The 24,171-nt window shown below is 46.3% G+C and overlaps 1 protein-coding gene across 2 annotated transcripts; it reads right to left on the reverse strand.

Annotated features, from left to right (window-relative positions):
• Nucleotides 1-12,623: 12,623 nt before the first annotated feature.
• PRKAB1 (protein kinase AMP-activated non-catalytic subunit beta 1) lies at nucleotides 12,624-22,947 on the reverse strand. 2 transcript variants are annotated; one of them, XM_072600296.1, is made up of 7 exons: nucleotides 22,778-22,947; nucleotides 22,198-22,377; nucleotides 19,256-19,419; nucleotides 18,209-18,302; nucleotides 17,834-17,948; nucleotides 15,092-15,225; nucleotides 12,624-13,915 (listed from the first exon to the last, which is right to left on the reverse strand). In XM_072600296.1, exons 2-7 carry the CDS (start codon nucleotides 22,366-22,368, stop codon nucleotides 13,769-13,771), a joined length of 825 nt encoding a protein of 274 aa, XP_072456397.1. In that variant the 5' UTR covers nucleotides 22,369-22,377; nucleotides 22,778-22,947; the 3' UTR covers nucleotides 12,624-13,768. The 2 variants fall into 2 exon arrangements, with proteins under 2 accessions (XP_072456397.1, XP_072456398.1); XM_072600297.1 differs by having other exon boundaries at nucleotides 14,970-15,225.
• Between the last annotated feature and the right edge of the window lie 1,224 nt (nucleotides 22,948-24,171).

The raw sequence follows: 24,171 nt of genomic DNA on the forward strand, positions 1-24,171 counted from the left end.
ACAAGGGTCTCTGGCTCAAAAATCTGTAAACTCTCCAGACAAGGGTTTGAGGGCTGCCTTGGTAAGGCACCAGCCCACCTTCCTGGCCTTACCTGTGATCCAGGCACTTTGGACTTTTAGATGCTCTCTGAACTTGAAATAACCTCTCCCTCTCCTCATTCATAGATGTTAAAGGCAGCCCCCCGACCTGGTGATTAAGTCACTGGCTTTGGAGGCAGGAAGCCCAAAGTGCAAATCCTGCCTGAGGCATTTAGTAACTGGGTAATCCCAGGCGAATCACTTACCTCTTTGCCTCAGTATCTTCACCTGTAAAATGGGGGTGATGTTATTTACTTCACAGGGGATCAACAGTACTCTGAAATGCTTGCTGTTATTATATCATCCCTTATCCCAGGAATGGCCTTCCTTATAGCCTCCTTTCAGAATCCCTTCCTTCAGCGCTCAGCTTAATTGACCCCTTTTGAGTTGTCTTCGCTCTCACGGATTTCCTCAAGCACTTTGTCTGGATCTCTTTTTTGCTCCACCACACCCTCCTTTATATTCCACTGAGATATGATGAAGTAGGCCTTCATTATACAGTGCTCTTCCTACTGTACTTAATATAAAGTCAGTTGAATATCTCTAGTCCCTCATTTTTCTCTGTGGAACAGGGTGCTGAACTGACTTTCCTAAGAAAAGTCCAAACTGGAATTAGAGCCTGGTTCTCCTAATCCAATCTCCCCCCAGTACCCCATACTACCTCTTGAATTTTAGTAGTGATCCTAAAACTTTCTGAAAATAACACTTGAGATGCAATTTAGAAGCAGGTGGAATTCTACTCTGAATTCTGGTGCCGTGCCAAGTAACTTTATTGGAACTGAGTTCCCTTTGCAAAAAAATCAAACATCACCTTTTCCACAATTACAACTCTAGTTTCCTGTTAGGACAATTCAGACGTAACTTGCATATTAAAACTAGACCTGAAATGCTGAGTTTTAGAGTTTTTGTTTTGAAAGTCACTAAAACAGCAGAAAGAATGTTCTGTTCCAACCCTGGCCTCTTGAATAGTGGTGAAGAAGGTATTTTGCACAGATCTAAGGCTTGACTGTTTGGAGTAATGCCCCATCACTGTGATGGATGCAGCTGAGCATTGTTCTAGGGACAAACATCTCTCTGGTCATTCTTGTTCTGCTTGTGATAGGGGAAGCACAGACAGATTCTGGGGCTAAGGACCTCAGAGGCTGGATTCGGAAATGATCTTCACCACCCACCAGAGTGAGTGGTTTGTTTCCTTTGGAAGGTTTAGGAGGGAAGAGATATAGAGCCTTGTTCGTTGTTATGATTTTACTTGATTCTGTCAATGATTAATATGACTCTGCTTGAATGGGCACTTTTGGGGGACAGGATGCAAATAACTCACCTACCTAAGCATGAGGGGCAGCTTGGTGGTGTATTGGATAGAGCCCAGATCTGGAGTCAGGAAGTTGCATCTTCCTGAGTTCAAATGTGCCCTCAAATACTTACTAGCTTTGTGACCTTAGGCAAGTCATTTTACCCTGTTTGCCTTGGTTTCCTGATCTGTAAAATGAGCTGAAGAAGGAAATGGCAAACTCTTCCAGGATCTTTACTAAGAAACTGCCAAAAGGGGTCATAGAGAGTGGGGATATGACTGAAAAGCAACTGGACAACAACATAGTAGCTATCTATCCTGGAGGCAGCCCTGTCCTGGGTGTTTGCTTTTCCTGGGGCCACAAATGTGTCAAGGTTGTCCAAAGGATTAAGAAACAAGAACTAGACTAGAGAATTCATCCAGGCCTTTGTGTTTCTGTTATGGAGGCGTCTGGGGGAGCGCAAGGGGGGGAGTGCTAGATGGATCTGGAGTCGAGAAGACTTGGGTTCAAGTTCTGCCTTATACTTAGTTATGTGGCCCTGGACAGGGTCGCTTAATCTCTTTCTCCGCCTCAGTTATCTCATCTGTAAGGTAGGAACAGTAATAGCACCCACCTCCCAGGGTTCATGTGAGGATCAGATGAGATAAAATTTATGAAGTGCTCAACACAATGCCTGGCACTTAAAAATTGTAAAAATACTAGCTATTATTGTTATTAATTACCGCTGCTGTTGCTACTACTACTACTACTACTACTACTACTACTACTACTACTACCACCGTTATTTGTTGTTCCTACTGCTACTAGTAGATCCAGTAGATCCTGGGGGTAATTTTTTGAAATTGATTGAGTGGGGGCAGTACCAAGGTTAGGCCTATTCTGTAGGACAGACTGGCAATTGGGAGTGGGGAGAGACCTGAATTGAGGAGGCCATTTAGGAGGAAACATGAAAGGTGTTATGAAGATACAAGACTAGGTCTGACCACAGAACAGATGTGTGAGGCAAGTATGAGTTAGGCTAGGAAGCACTGAAATTAGAACCTGGGTGACTTGACTAGGGTGACGGTCATACTCAACAGGGCAAGTTGGGAAGACGGAAAGGTTTTCAGGGAAAGACAGTGAGCTTTCTTTTGCAAATGTTGAGTTTAGGATACCTAACTCTCCAGTTGAAGATGTGTTTGTCTCATGACCTCATCACCAACACAAATACTGTTTTCACTTACCTAAATGCAATACAACTTTGTGGATACACCCTTGGAGCATTTAGACTATGCCATGGTAAGGAGAAGAGATGTGAGAGTAACAAAGGTGGTGTTTGGAGCAGAGTGCTGGACCAACCACAGGTATCTCCAAACTAAACATTCACGTTCAACAGAAGACTCAGCCAACAGCTTCTTGGAGCTAGAACAGTTTCTTGCTGACTTGGAGGAAAAGCTGAACCAACACACAGTTGGCAAGTGGAGCAGAAAAGGAATGGGCAGCTTTCAGAGATTTGGTGTGCAACATTACATTCACCTATCTGGGCCAGAATGCTCAAACATCAAGACTGGTTTGACAGAAATGTTGGGGAAATTCAGAAGCTGCTAAATGAAAAATGAGAACTCTACAGGATTTACCAGCAGGATAGTTCATTCATCTCCATGAAGACAGCATTTAACTCTGTCAGAAGTAAAGTGCCAGCAAAGCTTAGAGAGATGCAGGATTCTTAGCTCAGTAAGAACAGATGAAATTCTATTTTACGCTAATAAATAGTAATATTATAGTAATAATAGTAGTAACAAAAATAGTAACAATCCAAAGTGCTTTTATGATGCCCTGAAGACTATTTATGGGCCAAAGACCTATGATGGCTCTCAACTACTTAGCACTAATGGACAATGGAGCCACTGGCATTACATTTGTGTAACCACAACTTGTTTAACCAAATTATTAGCCACCTTGGTCTCCAGCTCTTTACTACTACAAAAAGGGCTGCTATATATTTTCATGTATGAGAGCTTCAGTTTTGATCTTTGATATCTATAGGGAATTGCATACCAGTGGGAGTCAAAAGTTATGGACATTTTAGTCGCTATCTTAATCTAAGTCCAAACTGCTTCCAAGAGTAGTTGGATTACAATAGTGTATTAATGTGCCTCTCTCTCCACAGCCTTTCCAATGTTGATTTTTTCCATCTTTTGTCATCAGTGGTAATTTGTTGGATGTGAGATTAGACCTCAAGGTTATATATGTATTTCTTTAATTATTAATGATTCAGATCAGTCTGTTAATCATTTTTCAATTTATTTTTGAGAACTATTCCTGTTTTTAACTACTTACCTGTTGGGCAATGGCTCTTGAAGGCTTTTGGTGTCCCAAAAAAATCTTAGTGTAGTCTTTAAACTTTAGCCACTTGAATAGCTGAAAACTGCTAAGACCTTTGGAGCAGTATTTTGTGTTTAGCTACTTTTACATCTTGGATTTCATATGTATGGCCCTAATTGGGGCTATTTGATGCAAATAATTTTTCCTCTCAAATGACAGTTTTTATTCTTATCCAGTCACATGGATTTTCTTCATGCAGAAGCTTTTCAGTTTCATGTAACTGAGATGATATGGTTGACTTTTGTGCTTGCCTTATCCTTCCTTTGGTTTAGAATTCTTATAAAAGATATTTGATTTGGTTCTTGGCCACATGACCTTCAATAATCCAGTTCCATATCTATTTCAAGCTTATGTTCCGTAGTCTGGTGCTTTTCATAGGTTCAGTTTCATATCTATGAAGACGATACCTCCCTTCTCCCAGGTCCCTGTTATATCAAATATAAAAGTTTTCCTCCTCATCTCCAGCCTTCTCCACTTGGCTTTCCCATCTCAGACTCAACGTGTCTGAGATAGGACCTATCACTTTTCTTCTGAACCTTTGTTTAAGGCACCAGAATTCTTGTAATCACCAAGGTTTGGCAACTCGGGTTTATCCTTTGCATTTCTCATATCTGTTTCTCACATGGCCACTAGTCCAGTTCAGGTCCTCATTACCTCTCATTTGGATTCCAGGTTTTCTCCTCTCCAATTTGTCCTCCACACATTGGCCACAATAATTTTCCTAAGACACCAGTGCATTATCATGTTGGTGAAGGTCACAAACTTTGAGGGCTCTCCCTGCCTCAAGAATAAAATGTAAACTCCTCATTCTGATGTTTAAAATGCCCCAATATCTGACTCCAGCTTACCTTTCTAGATTTAATTCATATTATTCCCCTACATGTAAGATTAGCCTATTGGCTCTTCCCAGACTCCACTCCCAGACATTCCATTCCTATAGAGTCACCCCAGTGTTCCATCCATGCACCCTTTCCTCTCTTCCACCTCTGAAGGTTCATTCAATACTCTGCCCAGTCACTCCCTCCTACGTGAAGCCTTTCCTGACACCTGATCTCTTCTGAAGTTGTTAGTGATTACTTATGCCTTCCTGACATTATCTTGCATTTGCTTCTTTCTGTACAGAATGTATCCTCCCAGAAGAACATAAGCTTCCTGAAGGCAGAAATGGTTTCTTTTTTGTCTTGCTTCCTTAGTGTCCAGCTAGCACCTAATAGATATTTGCTTGCGGAACTGAATTTTCTATGAAATGAAGACATTCTGCTTCTGACTTATGTTGGGGAAAATAGTGGAAGAGAGAAAGACTTGAGATAAAAAAGGAGAAGGAAGTTGTGTAGAAGATTTGCAAGGCTTGCAAAGTGCTTCACAAATATCTCTTGTTCCCATAACCCTATGAGATGGGTGCTTTTATTATCCCTATTTATTAAAAATAAGCAACTAACATTGATATAGCACTTACTGTGTTCCAGGTAGTGTGCTAAATGCTTCACAAATATCTCATTTTATCCTTATAACCCTATGATGTGTGTACTTTTATTAATTCCATTTTAATAACACATTTTAATTAATTTAATTCCACAAATAACATTTATATAGGAGGCAGCTAGGGGGCTTGATAGATAGGGTGCTGGGCCCAGAGTCAGGAGGACTTAAGTTCAGATATGACCTCAGATACTATCTGTGTGCCCTGGGCAAGTCATTTAACCTCTGCCTTAATCCACTGGAAGAGGAAGTGGCAAACCATTTTTTTTCAGGGAAATTAGGAGGTTCAGTGGATAGAGGGTGGGGCCTGGAGTCAGGAAGACTCAGCTTCCTGAATTCAAACTTGGTCTTAGATACTTCCTAGCTGTGTAACCTGGGCAAGCCACTTAACCCTGTTTATCTCAGTTTCCTCATCTGTAAACTGAGCTAGAGAAGGAAATGGCAAACCATTCCAGTATCTTTGCCAAGAAAACCCAAAATGGGGTCACAGAGAAGTCAGACAAGATTGACAACAACAAAGCAATGAACATTTATATGCTATGTTCCAGGTACTGTGCCAAGTGCTTTGCAAATATTTAATTCCATACTCACAACCTTAGAAGGTGGGTGCCCACTTTTCAAAGGAGAAAACCAAGGCAGATGGAATTTAAGTGACTCACCCAGTGCCACACAGCTAGTAAGTGTCTGAGGCTTGTATTGAACTAGGGTCTCCCTGACTCCAGGTCCGGTATGTCCATTGTGCTACAGGCACAGATGTGACTTCCTCAAGGTCATAAAAGTAATGAGTGACAACCAGCTTTTGGACCTGGGTCTTCCAGATGTGCTCCAAGTAGGGCATGACTGCCAAGTTCTTAAGAGGAGCTAAAAAACCATCCAAAGGTCTTAATGAGGTGCTGGAAAAACGAGGCTTAGAGTCTCAGTGAGTGTGGAGAACAGTGACATCTGAATGATGAGGGCATTTCTGCACTGCCAAAGGGTGCTGCCCTCTCAGTCCGATCTCCTGAGAAGAGTTGTCAGGGACAAAGATGTGTGTGTGTGTAGGATTTCAGTGGGAGAAATAAAAGAAGGTGGGGGAGAATGGGATCTGAAGTGGCAGAAAGGAAGCTTGACCTTTATCAGGGGTATTAAGCACCTTCCTACATGCCAGGCCCTGTGCCAAAGGAGATGCAAAAGCAAAGTCCCTGCCCTCAAGGAGCTTATACTCTAACTGGGGAAGATGCACCTAAAAAGGAACTGAAGAGGGTGGGGGAGAAGGTCCCTGGAGCCAGGGACATTGCAGTGTCACTGGTGGGAAAGGGGAGAAACACTGTGCCAAGCTGCCTCTCTAGATAGGGAAGGGTGTGGAGCCCGAGGCCCTCCCCTCCTGTCAGTAGGTCTAGGAAGATGGGCTTGGTGAGATGGGAATGTGGTAAAGGGGAAGGAAAACCATCCATTAGGAACCAAAAAACCAAATTTGAAAAATGATGGAGGAGAGCCAGAGAAGCCATCAGGGAAGGAAGATGCTCTCGGGTGCTTTACCCAGGGTCCCAAGGCAGCTCTGTCTGTCCTCTGGCCAACAACGGTCTTCCTGCACATGCATCAGAGACTTGCCCAGGGGCTCTTGGCTCATCTGAGGCAGGACTTGAACTTGGGTCTTCCTGACAAATCCGGTATTCACGTTGTTGCATCACCGTAGGAGGGGAGATGGATTTGAAATGCAGGATGGATGTGACCAATGTAGGAATTTGGTGTGTGTTTTCCTTTTGCTTCTGTTTATATTTATTTGGAGGGAGAAGAAGAAAAGAGAGACAGTGCTTGCTAATCAAAAATAATAAAATTAAGTTGAAAAAATAAGACTACCCTTAAAAAAATGCTTTAGTGCATATTTTTTCCTTCTTGCTCCAACCCTATGTTGGGGACAAATACCCAGGAGAAGGAACGTTGAGTCAAATGGCAGGAACAGTGTAGTGACTTCTCCCACCAAATCACATTGTTTATAGAAGCTCTTTTTGCAGAGGCAAAGAACTGGAAAGCAGGGGTTCCCCTTCATTGGAGAACAGCTGAACAAGTTATGGGAAATGAATGGAATGGCATATATTGAACTGAAAGAAATGATGAAAAGTATGGTTTCAGAGAAACCTGAGACTTAGATGACCTGGTGCAGAGGGGAATGGGCAGAATCAGAAGAATGTCTACAATAACACTGGGCAGCTACGTGGCACAGTTGACAGAGTGCAGGGCCTGAAGTCAGGAGGACCTGACCTCAAATGTGGCCTCAGACACTAGCCATGTGACCCTGGGCAAGTCACTTAACTTTGCCTCAGTTTCCTCATCTGTCAAATGAGCTGGGGAAGGAAATGGCCAAGAAAACCCCCAGTGGGGTCACCAAGTCAGACAGGACTGAACAGCAACCACAGTAACATTGTAAAGACAAACAACATTCAAAGACAGAATCAGCGTATTGGCCAACCAGGATTCCAGGTGACTAATAATGCTACCAGTCTCCTACCTGAGAAGTGATGGACTCAAGATCCAGAACTTTGGAATGTAGTTGACATGTTCATTTGATTTGATTTACAAGGATTTTTTTTTCCCCTTTAGGGAAGGATGGAGGGAGAGAAAAAAAATGCTTGTTAATTGAAATTAAAATTTTAAAACAAATCTAGGGATACGGACAGGCAGTTTTCAGATGCAGACATCAAAGCTATCTATAGGCATATGAAAAAGTGCTCTAAATCTCTTGATTAAAGAAATGCAAATTTAAACAATTCTGAGGTACCATTTGTCAGATTGGCTAATATAACAAAAAAGGAAAATGACAAATGTTGGAGAGGATGTGGGAAAACTGGCACACTAATGCACTGTTGGTGAAATTGTGAACTGATCCAGCCATTCTGGAGAGCAATTTGGAGCTATGCTCAAAGGACAACCAAACAGTGCACACCTTTTGACCCAGCAATACCACTACTAGGTCTGTATTCCAAAGAGATCATAAAAAAAGGGAAAAAGGACCTACATGTGCAAAAATATAGCAACTCTTTTTGTGGTGGCAAAGAATTGGAAATTGAGGGGATGCTCATCAAGTGGAAAGTGACTGAACAAGTTGTGGTATATGAATGTAATGGAATACTATTGTGCTATAAGAAATAATGAGCAGGCAGACTTCAGAAAAGCCTGGAAAGATTTGTGCAAACTGATGCAAAGTGAAATTAGCAGAACCAAGAAAACGCTGTACACAGTATCAGCAACACTGTGTGAAGATCAACTATGAATGACTCAGCTCATCTCAGCAACACAGTGATCCAAAGCAACTACAAAGAAATCACAAAGGAAAATGGTGGCCACATCGAGATAAACAACCGGACTCGGAGTGCAGATCGAAGCATACTTTTTTCACTTATTTTATTCTTTTTCATGTTTTTTTTCCTTTTGATCTGTTTCTTTTTTCATAACTATGACTAATATGGAAATATGTTTTACATGATAATACATGTATAGCCTATATCAAATTGCCTACCAAAAATTTTAGGAAGAGGGGAGGGGAGGGAAGGCAGGAAGGGGAAAAAAATTTGGAACTCAAAATCTTGTAAAAATGAATGCTAAAAATGGTCTTAACATGTAATTGGAAAAAAAATAAAATACTATTAATAGAAAATAAAATAAAGCTAGGAATGAGCTGAGGTTAGTGAGAAAAGTTAAGGACAACACAAAGGTTTTTTTCCCTCCCTGTAGGGTAAAGGGCCAACAGGACGAAATCACTATTTGGGCAGTGGATAGGACAAGGATAATGGGCAACAGAGGAGAAATGTTTGGTTCAAGTTTGTTTGATTTCCTCTAGTGAAGAGAATTATCTTTGCACAGGACATGACAGAAAAAAAAAGGTGGCAAATAGGCAGTTGATACCCAAGATAAGTAAAGCCAAGCAGCCAGCTGCACTAAGTAGCTACAGTGGGTCTGACCCTGTACTAAGTGCTGGGGATAAGCACAAAAGGAAGGAACCTGGTCCCTATCCTCAGAGGACTCACAGTCTAATGGGGGAGAAAAAAGCAAACAACCAAGATGCAGACAGGACAAACTGGAGATAATCAGAGGGAAGGCATGGGCGTTAAGGGGGATGGGGAAAGGCTTCTTGTAGGAGGTGGGGTTTTAATTGCGACTTGGAGGAAATCAGGGGAGCCAGGAGGGGGAGATGAAGAGAGTGTTCTACCTCTCTAGGGGACAGCCATAGAAAATGCCTGGAGTTGGGAGATGGAGTGTCTTGTTTGAAGAAGTCAGGAAGCTGGTGTCACTGACGTAGAGTATGTGGAGGGGTGTGAGGGGAAGAAGACTAGAGAGGTAGGGGTCAGGTTATGAAAAGCTTTGAAAGCTAACAAGATTTTATTTGATTCTAGAGGTCATAGGAAGTCACTGGAATTTATTGCTTAGAACAGACTAGAGTGAGGAGAAACTTGAGGCAGGGACATCCATCAGTACGCTCCATCATCATAGGCCAGGGTGGAGTGATAAGGGTGTACCAGGTGGTGATCATGTCAGAGGAAAGAGGGAGTAGTTGACAGCCCTTATGAAGGTAGAATTGACAGGACTTGGCAACAGATTGGATTTGTGGGGTAGGGAGAGGCAAGAGAGAAGCTGAAAACATCTAGTTTGCAAGGAAGATGGCGGTAGCCTTGAGTGATTGGTTGGTTGATTGTTGTTTTATGTTCTTGAGAAACAAAATGACATCACTATGTTAGAATCAAGTTACGGTGTGCTCGACCATGGCTGATCAGACAATACAAGTTCAGAAGGCTCTACCACAGGTTGAGCACAAGTAGTCCATATGGATATTTGGAGTGGAGATATCTCTAAATCCGGGTATCTCACATTTCTTTTGAGCTACTGCAATTCTGCTTTGCTTATAGAGCACAGTGCCTTCTCTGATGTGGGCATGTTATGCTAGGTGGTCCTGGGCCAGCGTCTCCTATGTCTTACATTCAATTCTAAAGTTCCTCAAAGAAACCTTGAGAGTGTCCTTGTATCACTTCTTTTGACCTCCATGTGACCACTTGCCTTGTGTGTTTTCCATAAAATAGTCTTTTCTGCAGACATGAGTGATGGCATTCAAACAACCTGGACAATAATATGAAAAGTCTGGAAGAGGGGAGGGTTTGGGGAACAAAGAGTGAGTGCTGAATTTAAGATGTCTTCATGACATCTCTCCTTTTGGTGAACGTACGAAGTCACCTGGCCCAGATGAACCATATCTGAGGTATTAAAAGTGACTGTTGAGCCACTTTTAGTCATGTTTGAAAGATCATGGAGAAACCAAATGAGATAGAGGTTATTAGATAAAATAAAATTAATCACTGTGATTACATGACATTGAAAAGTTTCTGCACAACTAAAATTAATGCATTTAGGATAAGGGAAGTGGTCAAATGAGGAAAAAAATCTTTGTATCAAATTTCTCAGATAAGGATTTGGAATCCAAACTAATAGGAAACATACATATGAACGCACACACACATATAGAAAATAAACATGTAATAAAATAAATATCCTACACAAACATAGACAAAAACAAAATCCATTCCTCAACAGGTAAGTGTTCAAAGGATTCTCAACAGAATTACAAGTTATTAATAATCATATGAAAGGATGCTCTAAATCACTGATAATAAAAGAAATGGATATCAAAACAACCCTAAAGTTTCATCTCACACCCAAGCAAACTGGCAAAAATGCCAAAACATAGGAGTAGTTAATATTGGAGGGACTGTGGGAAGACAAGCATATTAGTACATTGTTGGTGTAGCTATGAATCCTTACAATCACTTTGGAAAGCAATATGAAATTATGCAAATAAAGTGGCTAAAATGTCGAAAGCCTTGGACCCAGAGATTCCACTGCTGGGAACATATATGCTCCAAGGAGGTTACCGGTAAGAGGACAGATCCCATATGCATCAAAATGTTTATAAAAGCATGTTTTCTGTAGTAATGAACTGGAACAGGGAGTATATGCCCATCGATTGGGGAATGACTAAACAACTGTGGTTACGAGTATAATGGGATAATTACTGTGCTGTGAGAAGCATGTTAAAACTTAGGTGAACTGATGCAGAGCAAAGAAAGCATGACAAACGACTGACCAAGTGAGTGCAAAAGGCAACCATCGGACAATCAAAAGTAAACAAGCCATCGGAAGTTGCCAAGTTACAAAGAACAAGCCTGGCCCCACCTCGCTCCTCTACAGAGAAGCGGCATACTGTTCAGGCATTTTTGGTGTGTTGAGTTGTTTTGTTGATTTTTTTCCCTTTAAAAATAATATTTGTTAGGAGCAGCTAGGTGGTGCAGTAGAGAGAGCACTGGTCCTGGAGTCAGGAGGATCTGAGTTCAAATTCAGCCTCCGACACTTACTAGTTGTGTGATTCTGGGGCAAGTCATGTAATCCTGATTTCCTCAAAAAAAAAAAAAAAGTATTTGTTACATGTTGCCCCTCCCTGGGAAGGGAAAATGGGAGGGATTCTGGGAGAAATTCTGGTACTTTAAAAACAAGATAATTTAAATTTAGTTTTTAAAATAACTGTCATGAAAAATAGGGTGGCACAGAATTGGAAAAAGGCAAATGACCCAGTTTAAAAAAAAAATAAAGTGAATACTCTATAGGAGGAAAGGAAGAAGTATTAAGCACCTACTATGTGCCAAGCAGTATATGAAACACTTACATTTTCTGGAAAAATTCTAGAAAAGTTAGCAGGGCTAACCAGGGACCAAATGTCATTAAATCACTCTTGCTTAATCTTTTTCTTTTTTCTGAGTTGCTAAAAACTAATTAGCACAGTTTACCTAGACTACAGCAAAGCACTTGACAAAACGACATCGAGAGAAGCCTATGGGGCACACTTATCCAACTGACAAATGAGAAAGTTGGGAGGAACATTTTGTATGCTGGGTAACAGGGGCCAGATCTGCTCAGTGGAGCCTTCCACTAGGGCGTAAAAGAACATGTGTGTCACACGTTGATGGGAGAGGTGTGGTTAGTTGTCCACAAAAGATTGAAGGGTTTTAGTGCATGTTAACACAGCAGTGAAACACTGGTAGATGTAGACCTTGGAGGGCCTCTCCTCTGCGTGAATGGCAGGATCTTGGGCTGCACTGAGGAGGACCGGCCAAAAAGGATCCTTGGCTCTACTTGCCACAACAGGAGTCCCAGGCTCAACTGCTGCTGCCTTCTCCTCCTTGGGGGCCTTTCCCACAGTTGCTGGCCACCCCAGAACAGCTCTGTGCAAATGCAGTCTCGATTCTCCTCCCAAAAGCTGCGAAGTCCCTGCCCACCAAGCACCTGTGACGTGAGATCAGGTCACTGATCGAACAATGACAATCCAATAATGACAAGCATGAGCCTTCAGAACATCCCAGCTCCCCAGTCATGGACTCAGTTATAGCAACATCATTTTTTACAAAAAGTTTTATTTAAACCTGTTCAGGAGGTATGACAAGGTGACAGTGATTCAGTGTTTCCACGATACAAGAGGTGTGCAGGAGCACTGAGTGAATGAATGAGGTAACAAGGCTGGACTCGGGGACCCTGGCCTGCTGCTAACCCCACAGCGGGCTTGGTAGGTACCGATTCCTGCTGGCGTTTCCTTGTGAGGTCACCCACTCCAGAAAATTGACATTCCCTTCAGAAATAAAAGCTTTGCTAAATGGTGGGCACCTGCTGGAGCCTTCCATGATCATTTGGTTTTGAGATCTCAGCTATGTCAGACTGACAACCGGTCACCTCAGGACTGACTGGAGGATTAAAAACAGCTCCAAGCAACAACCCACACCTAGAACAAATGGTGACCTGGAGAACAGGTCAGCCCTCTGGGCAGCCTGGTCATAGCTGGGATGGGCCCCTGAGGGGCCTTTTCACATGATCCACACCTAAGTGTTGGTGATTAAAAAGAGAAAATGCCTTTACAAGCCTGCATCGTTGCATCTCTACTATTACATCCCCCCTCCCCCACCCCGGCAGTAATTTTGGGTTTAAAACACAGCGTGCTCAGTATGTGTGAGGGCCAGGGCCACAGCTTCCTGTGCAATCTCGCTGCCAGCCATAGGGGGCAGACCTACCACTCAGAGACGTCGCCATTACACTGACTGTCGCGTCCATGGAAAGTGACAGAAAAGTCACGAGTGAGGAAAGCCCCTTCATTGGGTCCGGCTACCTGAGACATAAAGCAGCCCGCAACTAGAGTCTGGGCTTAACTTATTCTTATTTTTTGGGAGGGTGCCTGGTACATGTTAGAGCATGTCTCCAACAGTGCACACAGGTTTCCCTGTGCTTTGAGCTGCAGCCAATCTTCTGTGCCTACCTTTATGCCCTCCCCATTGCAGTACGTGCCAGAAGGTCTTATGGTCAGTTAGTGGCCACAGTGGCCGGCTGGCTCCTCAGGAGCTGCCTTGCAGAAGGAGATCTTCAAGCAGGTGAGTGGAAAATGTTTTAGAAGAGTGTGGAATGAAGACCATGTGGGGCAGTTCCTGTGGCGTGAATCAGCTGCAGATGGGTCAGGCCGCCCTGCACCATCCTCTCCATTGCTCTCCGGGTTTTCATATCGGCTTGTACAGCAAAGTGGTGACGTACTTCTTCTTATAGCGGTGGGTGGCGCTGAGCACCATCACGCCGTCCTTGATGGAGAGGGCGTACAGGTGGTTCAGCATGACATGGTTGGGCTCTGGCAGTAAGGCTGGGTCACACTGTGGGAATACAAGGAGGAAAGCCACATCAGACTCCACAAGGAGGATCCTGGGCGGGGAAAGAGGCATGCCTTCTCTGCACTGCCCTAGAGAGCAGGGAAAGGAGAGCTAGTGAGTGCATGAGAGAGGGAAGGAAGGGAAAGAGAAAGGGAGAGGATGGGAGAGAGAGGAAGAGAGAGAGAAGGAAAGGGAGGAAAGAAAGGGAGGGGGAAGGAGGGGGGGAAGGGGGAGAGAGAGAGAGAGACAGCTGGAAAGCCCTTCTCTTTAAGGACTTCTTAAATGTCTGTTATTCAAGCAGAGTATCTAGGGAATGTGAACAGCAGGATGACTTTTTGCCACTGACATCACAGGGGTAGAATACAGAAAAACAGGCCCTGGTTGGCTTTAAACTTTTAGGCTTCTGCCTTCTCATACACTCTGGAGGAACATATGCCAAGGAGGGTGTTGGAACAGCAACTAATAGGAAAAGCAGGACAGCAGGTACTGTATTTTTGAGCCACTTGTGCTACGTGTCCAATATCAACTTTCCATCAAGGAAAAACCCACCCAGTGTTGGCCTCCCACCTGGAGCAAGGTCCAAAGTGAAAGAAATCAACCTGCTCTTTTGTGTCAGGGGCAGTTTTGGAACTTTGGTCTCTGTGGAACCTGGGAAAAGTCAACAAAGCTCTGGGTTCATCTGGAAGATGCTGTGCTAAGTGGACAAGCTAATTCTGGCTGTGACAGAGAGCAGTCACATCTAACAAGACAGACTGAGCGAGGTAACTAAACTAGTAATGCTTCTTCCTAACAGATCGAAGAGTTGCCCTGAATGATAAGCAAAGCCCCTTAAATCTCAGACAAGCTGGGAGACAAGTTTGTTTCCTTGGTGATGGTGGTGGGCAGAGCAAGGGCATGGTGTCTCCTGATAATATGACCCTTCTGGTTCCAGAATTGTGAGGCACAAAGAAAAGAAAGGTCCCTCCCACACAGTTAAACATACAAAAAGAGTTTAGTCGAATAACAGAAGTCATCCTGCAAAATGGAAACAAAAAAAAGTGGAATATATATCTCATACCTGATGGCTCCTAGAGCAGCTTAGGCCAGCTGCTTCTCGCTAAGGAAGCTTTGAAAGAGAGAGGCTGGCAAATGGAAAGCCTCCACCCAGCCCTGGGCACAGAGCAAAGCTTCTGTTCTCACCGAGATGCCGGTGTCCTTATTCAGGATGACTTGGAGCAGGTGTGGGGGAAGGATGGGAGGGTTTTTGAAGCGTTCCTCTGGTTTATAAGCATAGGGCTCCTGATGGTAGGGTCCTGGCGGCGAACTTGACAGCTCTGCCAAGAAGAATGTGATTAAAAAGACATTTAATTTAAGCAGCTGATATTTATGAGAAAAGCTCAGCTAATTGGTAGTTACACTGGGTGGTTTGGGTCTTCATTTGTTCCACAGCACAGCTGAAGGGAATAAAGGTTCCCAGAGAACCACCAGAAAGCCCTTTAGACTTTGGTTAAGGGATTGGCACATGTTTCAGAAGTGGCCACTGAGGTCCTGGCATCAGGGCACAGACAGAAATGGAGCGCAAACCTGCCAGTCAGGGCCAGGCAGCTGCTGCCCTTCCCCATCCATGTGGATCAAGACCTGGGCTGCTTCTGGGGAGCTTTAGCAAACCCTCTGGTTAGATTCGGGTGGTGTGTGGTGTGTTTGTCCTTCATGGCCAAAGAAGACCATGCCATCAGAGAAATAATGACATGACTAGCACTTGACTTTGTTTTGAGTGAGGGAGGGCTGTGCAGGTCACCAGCCTCACTTCTCCTCCAGAGCCATCTGAATCCAGTGACCAGATATTCATCAGGATGACTGGAGATGACCCAGGATGAGGCAGTTGGGGTTAAGTGATTTGCCCAAGGTCACACAGCTAGTAGTGTCAAGTGTCTGAGGTGAGATTTGAACTCAGGTCCTCCTGACTCCTGCACTGGTGCTCTATCTACTGCACCACCTAGCTGCCCCTCAGATTCTGGTAGAACAAGAAAGAAACCCTAAGCCAGAGGTGCCAGCTAGGGTGCCAAGGTAGCCAGAACTGTCAGTGCATTTTAAAACATTTTTCTATAGAAGACTTTACGAAAGCTTCTTTTTGTTCTTGCATTCAGTGTTTGTTCTAGGATAATCTAGATGACCACTGGTCATCCAGAGCCTGGCAGATGGCCTAGGCTGGACTGAGTGACCTTTGAGGCCCTCCTCCCCACCTGAGGATTCTGTGGTGCCAGGAAGGCATCTCATTGCCAGGGGATGGTGCCATGGCCTTGTCCCCACAACCTTTCTGGCTTCAGCTTGAGAGGCCATGCATGACTGAGAGGGAATTCTGCCATGCTGATTATTTGGCTGTCAGTCTGGTTTCAAGGTAAAGCCTGAGGAATCGCCCTCCTCTGTGTTAGTAGAGCAGCAATGCCCAGGATGTTCACGTCCTTAGGAGCTTGCTCCCATTCCTGTAACCTAGTCACAATCACAGCCAGGAGATACTAAGAAAGGCATTAAGTGCAGAAAACTGAGCAGAATAGAGAGGGAGCGATGAGAACCCAAAAAGTTAAGGTACATTTTTCTTCCAGAAGGCAATCAATATTGAGAAGGTCTCACTGGAGGGGAGGACTTTTAAGTACAGGGGGCAGATTTAGGGGAACCTCCACAGAAATCAGAACAAGTTGGCTGCTATTTGTATGGATTAGAAATAAGCAGCCGTCTCTATTTCAATCACAAGTGCCTTCCTACCTGGAGAGTTGCTATTTTTCAGGCTTTCAAGTCCTGTTTGAAATCACACTGATCAGCCACATTTTCTCTCACCAGAGGCCACTGCGATTTTCAAATTCAATGAAAATAACAGGAGCCCATGATAACAGATCCTAATGATGATTCATCCCAAGCATAAAGTTAAACCCAGCACAAACCTGCTCCTAGGGAGAAGCCCCATCATTGGTTAAAACCCCCATGCGGGGAGGGGAGAGGCAGGCAGTCTGGGTAAAGACTCAGTTACAAGCACACCTCCAGGCTTGACGCATAGGTTCTATCTGTGTTCTGACGGAATTTGCCACCCATGAAGAGCGTCTGCAAAGGAAGGCTGTACACACACAGTTTCTAAGCAAACGATCTCCTAAGCCCTCCTACACATGAGGTTGGTGAGGTTCAAGGTGGCCAGGCAGAGTTGAGGAGTCACATCCAGGCCTGAGCCCTGCTCTCTGTTATTAGGCAAGAAAAGTTCATGACTTTTTCCCATGGACAGGCCTCCTCCTGTCCCCCTAAGCAATTCTGCAACTACTAATTTACAACACAAGTAAGGCCAGCTTATATGAGTGGCCTGGAAACCAGAATCCTCCCCCAGTCACCTCAGACACACACTTGGCGCAGGGAGCATCACTGTGGGCTGCCCAGGTCACCCCCTGGTCACCAGCCCAGGGAGCCCATTCTGAGGGTCCCCAGGTAAGACTGACCACGAGCACTCGAGCTCAGTGCCTGCTTTTACTGGGCTAGTCTCCAGGGCAGTCATAAAGAACAGAAATGAACCAGCAGTAACACTGGTTTGAGAGTCAAAGGAAGCAGGTTTAACTTTTGGTTTTTGGACTTAATGCCTGCGTAACCCTGGGGAAGCCATTTCACTTTCCTGGGCCTCAGTCTCCTCCTTGGTACAAAAAAGGGCTGGCCTAGAGACTAGTCCCAAAGCTCTTTCCAGCTGTAAATCTTGTGATCACAAGACAGTAACTACCCATCACAGCAGGGGGAATTTCAGCAAGTGATCATGTCCATTCCTTCTGTGTTGAATGTTCCCTGCCTTTGGGGCACAAATTCAGGGCTGAGGATCAAGAACCAAGCAGACAACCCTTGGCTGCAGGGCTGCACACTTGAGCTCCCACCTAGAAGGCATAGAAAAGGCATAGAAAAGAACTGGATTCCTACCGGACACATCAGAGCACTTCTGGGAATCCACCATTAAAGCGTCAAACACTTCAAAGTCAGTTTGCTTCACCTGAATGACGTTGTTAATTGTGCCAAGTTGGCTGGTCACAGTTGGCTGGGAAGAGATAAACAGGTAGAAATCACAATGGAGAAGGCTCCCTGCTTTAGAGGACATGGAATCACTGGTTTGTGTCTTCATCTACTGGCTAAACTGGTGGCTCGTCTTAACCAACAAACAGGTGCCATCACCTGGCTCAGCCAAGGAGGGAAGCCTTGGCCAAGGTGGCCTGAGGACTGGGGGCTTTGTGTGAAGCATCCTGTAGGGAAATATCTGGTTCTTAGAGCGATACCATCTAGAAAAGAAGGAAATCGTACCTCAGAGGCATCATAGGTCCAATGACCATCCACAAAGAACTTGTACTGATGTTCTCCTTCTGGCAAATCCAGGATTGCTACAAAGTTGTTGTGGCTGTAATGTCAAAGGAAGCAAATGATTTGGCTGGATCACCCCTTCCAGCTCCTCCACAGGTAAGAAGAAAACACTTTCAGTGGCTTCACTGAACCACCCTTGCCAAAGAAATGAAGAGCACCCCCATCCCAAAGAAAGAAACTCTGGCTGCAGCAGGGATGGCATTTTTAGACAATCGAGACAATTCAGTGTAATGTTTGGAGAACAGATTGGGGCTACAGGACCTAGCAGAGGATCTGAAGCATCAGACACCATTCCTAACACACCAACACCAGGAACGAGACCCCTTCATTTCTGTATTTCATTTGGGGACTGCCAGATACTGTCAGATTCTGTCTTCTCCGGCATCTGCTGTAAAGGAAGCGACAGCACACAGTGCTGACGGGCCACACACAGGACGATGACTGGACAGGGTGGGACTCCTGGTCAGTTTGGTTTGAAGAGGAGGCAGCATGACTACTAGAAAACAGTTTAGGAAAAGGGCCCTACACCAAGAGGCCATTTTCATCCTCTTCTTTCAAGGCCACAGGGGACACCTTATGTGATGAGTCTGCCCGGGCTCTCCTGCCATGAAGCCCTTGGGGTGAAGTCAGAATCTACTAGGTTGGACCAGGCCACGGAAAGGCTTTCTTGGATCCCTGCCAATGACTACATTTACCAAAAGCCTTTTCTCACTTTTCTAGGAGCTGCCTCAGTTGAAGAATGTATGTTCCTGTATCCAAGTGAAAGACGTTACAAATGTTTAGGAAGCAGGAAGTCTTCCTCTAAACAGGAGTTTATTCCTAAGGAGAGTTGGCTGCACCCCAGAAATCTGGGCATGACCTTCTGAATGACCACACAAGCTACTTTCCTGTTCAGTATCTTCAGTCAAAGCTGGCATTTACAGAATTCCATCAAAAAGACAAGTGAGCCAAGTTCCAATAGAATTCAAATAGAAAAGCTGCCCAGAATACCTTCTTGTGAGTGGTAGTTTTGTCCAATTATTGAAGGAGCCAGATAAGTAGACCTCTTTTCCTCCTCCTGTCCAGCGAAACACAGTCGGACGAGCTTGGGTGGGAGCTCGGTCATTCACTTCTAGATCATGCTGCCACGCAAGGAACTCTTCCTTTTCTGGAGCCTAGAAGCACAGTGATTCAGAGCGTGCTAAGCCCCCTACTTGGAGCAATGACATTCAGCAAAGAGAATTTTTCTAGTTTTCCTAAGGGAAAGCACTTGATCAGTTCAAAAGAAGAGACCCATCCCAAGACTGGTTTAATTATTGCCAATTTACGACCCTAAGGGAGATTTATGGGACAGAAATTTATCAGTCCCTATCCTAGAGTCATCAACTCATAAAAAATGCTGGTTATCCAATACTCCAAGTAGTTTAAGGTTAAAAAAAAAAAAAGACAACTGTTTTGCAGACTATTCATTTAGTACTTTTACCAAGCAACAGCAACTGCTTTTATACCTCTTACACTGGACTGACTGCAGCCCAGAGAAGTCTGAAACAACAGAAATTTGGGGCTGGGCATGTGCTCAGAGACTCCCAAAGAAATCAGCTATCAGTCATTGCTAAAGGAGGAGGTAAGGTTGGCTAACAGTTATCTGACAGAGGTCTTTGACTTCTAATTAAAGTCTAGGACCTTTTAAAAAAAACAAACACTTCTCCTTTATATTGAGTAACTGCTAAATGAATTTTGTACAATACTACTAAATGGGTACAGTATAGAGTGCCAGGCCTGCAGTCGGGAAGATGAGTTCAAATCTAGCCCCTGACACTTCCTATTTAGGTGACCCTAGGCAAGTCACTTCACCCTGTTTGCCTCAGTTTCATCATCTGTAAAATGAGCTGGAGAAGGAAATGGCAAACTGCTCCAGTATCTCTGCCAAGAAAACTCAACATGGAGTCAGAGGTGACTGAAACAGCTGAACAACTACCACTGAACAGGCAGAACTTTGTTCTATTTAAAAAACAAAACCCAAACCATTTCCATGTCTCCTTCCCCCCACTTCTAGTACCTGATACCTAGGATATCAAGAAGTTGCTTTTAAATGGCTTATCTTTCCCTTCCTCCACCAGAATGAGAATGAATTTACAAGCTCCACGGGGCCAAAGGCCAGGTGGATACAAGCATGGAGGTAGAGCCAGAAAAGCTGAGGTTCTAACCAAGGCTCAGAGGCTTTACTAGACGAGTGACCATGAGCAAGGCACGACCTGACATACAAAATGGAGAAACACCCCCTGGTTGTACCACTCTCACAGGGTTATGGTAAGACCTGGCACTCTGAAGACCTTCGAGGGCTGGGTAAATGTCAAATTCAAAAGAAATACATTTCCAGCTGTGAGAAGCAGACTCCATGCTAGAGGATGTGGAAGGTACGAGGAGACTGAGATGGGAAGGAAACCCTTGCTCCAAAGAGGCAGGCGGTCCAGGTGTTTTCTAGTTTACAGAGGAGAAAGTTCAAGTTCAGTGGCAGAGACCTCTGGTCACCTCACTGATAAATGGGACTAGAACTGGGATATTCTACCTTCAGGTCCACTGGAAGTTCCATTACCCCTAGGCAATCTCTTCCTAGTTAGAGCACATAAAGTTATAGAGATACCCTGTATATGATACGCTGTATGAAGTTTCTTAGGATATGCAGGGCTCAGCATCAGCTGCCAAAGCCCCAGAATGTCACCATCACCTTGAAGATGTCACAGCAGAGTTGGCAGGGAATGACTTTGAATGAGGACACGAAGGGCCACTCTGACTAGTCTTTGAAGAGCTAGGATCTCAGAATTACAAATAAAAAAAACTACACGGAGAATGATAACTTCCTCTCCAAAAAGCAAATGTTTTTCTTGGTTCTCTTTTACAGGAAAAAAATTTTCTTGAAGTTTTATTCTATTCTGAACTAAACAAACAAAACAGGCCTATGTACATACACATTGATCGTAGGTGAAGTTTCAGCCCCAACTACAGGACAGCTTGCTTTTAAGTAGGGAACAAAATTCCCCTGGCAGCCTCAGCGTCTCCTCCTTGTCTGCATTCTTTCTGTTCTTTTCTCTCCCTTGGACAAAAAACACACCCCAGGGCCCTTCTCTTCTTCCTTTTAATAGTAAAGTGTAAATAAGGCCAAGGCAGCCTTGGAAGCTGGGTCAATAAACAGTGAGCCCTCTCCCTGCGACAATAAAGTCAACAAAGGGAAGGCCTGCGTGGTGACACTGGCTCAGGCTCGGGACCCGGCCTCACCAGCAGCATGAGGTGGAGTCGCTCCCAGAGGCTCCTGTGTGCCTGCACTTCAGTGCTGTCCCAGCCTGGCACACGGTGCCCAGCTAGGGCTGGGGATGATGGCACGGGGGGGGGGCTCCCCGCAGAGCCAGGGCTGGGGAGGGCACAGGGGGCTCCTCGCAGAGCCTAGGAGGGTACGGAGGGGGGCTCCCCGCAGAGCCAGGAGTGGGGAGGGGGCTCCGGGACAGCAAGGTTCCTGCTCCCCGATCCCGGGGGCTCCCCGCAGAGCCAGGGCTGGGGAGGGCACAGGGGCTCCTCGCAGAGCCTAGGAGGGTACGGAGGGGGGCTCCCCGCAGAGCCAGGGCTGGGGAGGGCACAGGGGCTCCTCGCAGAGCCTAGGAGGGTACGGAGGGGGGCTCTCCGCAGAGCCAGGAGTGGGGAGGGGGCTCCGGGACAGCAAGGTTCCTGCTCCCCGATCCCGGGGGCTCCCCGATCCCGGGGGCTCCCCGCAGAGCCAGGGCTGGGGAGGGCACAGGGGGCTCCTCGCAGAGCCTAGGAGGGTACGGAGGGGGGCTCCCCGCAGAGCCAGGAGTGGGGAGGGGGCTCCGGGACAGCAAGGTTCCTGCTCCCCGATCCCGGGGGCTCCCCGCAGAGCCAGGGCTGGGGAGGGCACGAAGGGGGACGGCCGCACTCGGTACCTTGATCTCCTCGGGGTGGAAGAGGTCGGCGTCCTCGGGGTTCTCCACCACGATCTTGGACCGCCCGCCCCCCTCCTTGCCGGGCAGCGCGCCCCCGGTGCTGTCCCGCCGGCCGCTCTTGTGGCCCCCCTGCCGCTCCAGGCCGGCCCTCTCGCTGCTGGTGTTGCCCATGGTGGGAGTCTGGGAGACAGCAAGGGCCTGGTGGTGGGCGTTCCCCCATCGGGTCTCACTGGGGGGGCACCCCCGGGGACCCCAAAACTAACGGGACCCGGACACGGACAGGGAGATGGGGGGGGTCTTGACACTGACAGGTCACGTGGGGGAAGGAATCAACCCCCCCCCCCGCCCGCCCCGACACAGGAGGGGGGTCCTGACAAGGACTGGAGATCACAGTAGGGGGGATCCTGACACTCCCGTGCGGGTCACCCCCAAACTGATGGTGACCCCCCACTGCCAGGGGCACCCGCGCGCACCCACACACACGGCGGGACCCCGACACGTCACACGAAGGGGGCACCCGCGCGGTGCAGAGGGCGAAGCCGCGGGCACCGAGGCCCGAGTCCCACCTCCGGCTCTTTACCTGCTGCCGCCCCTTTTCCTGCCGCTGCTACCGCCGCTAGAACCGAAAAAGTCCCCGCCAGGCTACGAGGCGACGTCTTCTTCCCTTGGAGCAACATCCGCTTCCGGTCTCCCCGCGGTCCTCCCAGCCACCGAGCGCTCCGGGCCGGAGGGCTCGCCACGTCCGTTTCCGGCGGTTACGGCTGCGCGACGCCCCTAGGCGAGCCGGGGGGGGGAGGGGAGGGCGAGCAAAACCGCACTTCGGCTTCCGTTTTGGGGAGGAGGGGGAAGCTGCGCGACGCGAGAAAGGGGGCGTGGCGAAGGGTGGGGCTCCTTGTCGGGCCTGCGCAGTCGGCCCGTCCTGGAGCGGGCCTCTGAGCCTGCGCACAGCATGATACCCTCCCGTGGGCCTGTAGCGGCATTTCTGCAGGAGCTCCTCTAGATGGCGCTGCGCATGGAACGATGGCCTTGGAATGAGAACAAGTGTGAGTTGGAATCCATCCTCAGACCTGCAGCCGCCAGACCTCTCCAAGCCTCAGTGGACCCGCTTCTCCAAGGGTTGTTGCGAGGACCGAAAATTGCTCACAGCCCACTTGAAAGCATCCTATAAATGCCTGCACTTAATAAAGTGCCGTCCCCTCCTTCCCTTTGCAGAAGAAGCTGCAACACCTAGGAGCTACTTTGTATCTTTTGCTAGCAGAAAACTCGCGCTCAGCTTTTACCTCTGCAAAAACGAAGATACTGGACTGACTGTAGGTCTTTCAAGATTCCTCCCACGTCTAAAGTCCAAGATTCTACTAAGCCGACCTGTTACTCCCTTTTAGGGGAGACCCTAAGCATGAGCCGCATCTTGGCTATAGGATGTTTTCTGCTCCCTGAAACTCTGGGCACTCTGGCAGTGACTCAGATTGTCCAAGAAAAATCAGATCCCCTTTCTTAGGAGTAACCCCTCCCTCCTTCCAGGACTGAATCTGGAACTGCACATGAAACAATGGGGGGGACAGGGTGGGGGTGGGAGTAACATAAGGATCAGGGCCAGGATTTCAAGTCCTGAGACTCCAAACTCCTTCCTCCTTTAAACAGTGGCACCTGGTTCAGACCAGAGCCCTGCCCAAGTGGGCCTGGCTTGGACGGCTTATCGAAGGATGGAAGGGTTTTAGTGCTGGGAGGAAGAGAACCTCCAGGTCAATGGACCCTAACCTCTGGACTCCTGGATTTAAGTTCAACAAAACACACAGCCTTACTCATTAATGGTAGATCAAGAAAATGACTTCTGTAGAGTCCATGAAATTGAACAAGTATTTGCTAAAGTGAGAGACAGCAAAAAGTTAAGTTTCCACGGAAGTTATTACTTTATGAAGTCATTAAGAATAAGTCAGATAATAAGGCCAGCACACTGCAGGTGGACTCATCCAA

The sequence above is a fragment of the Notamacropus eugenii genome, chromosome 4 (assembly GCF_028372415.1).
Source record: "Notamacropus eugenii isolate mMacEug1 chromosome 4, mMacEug1.pri_v2, whole genome shotgun sequence".
In the NCBI taxonomy this organism is placed as follows: domain Eukaryota; kingdom Metazoa; phylum Chordata; class Mammalia; order Diprotodontia; family Macropodidae; genus Notamacropus; species Notamacropus eugenii.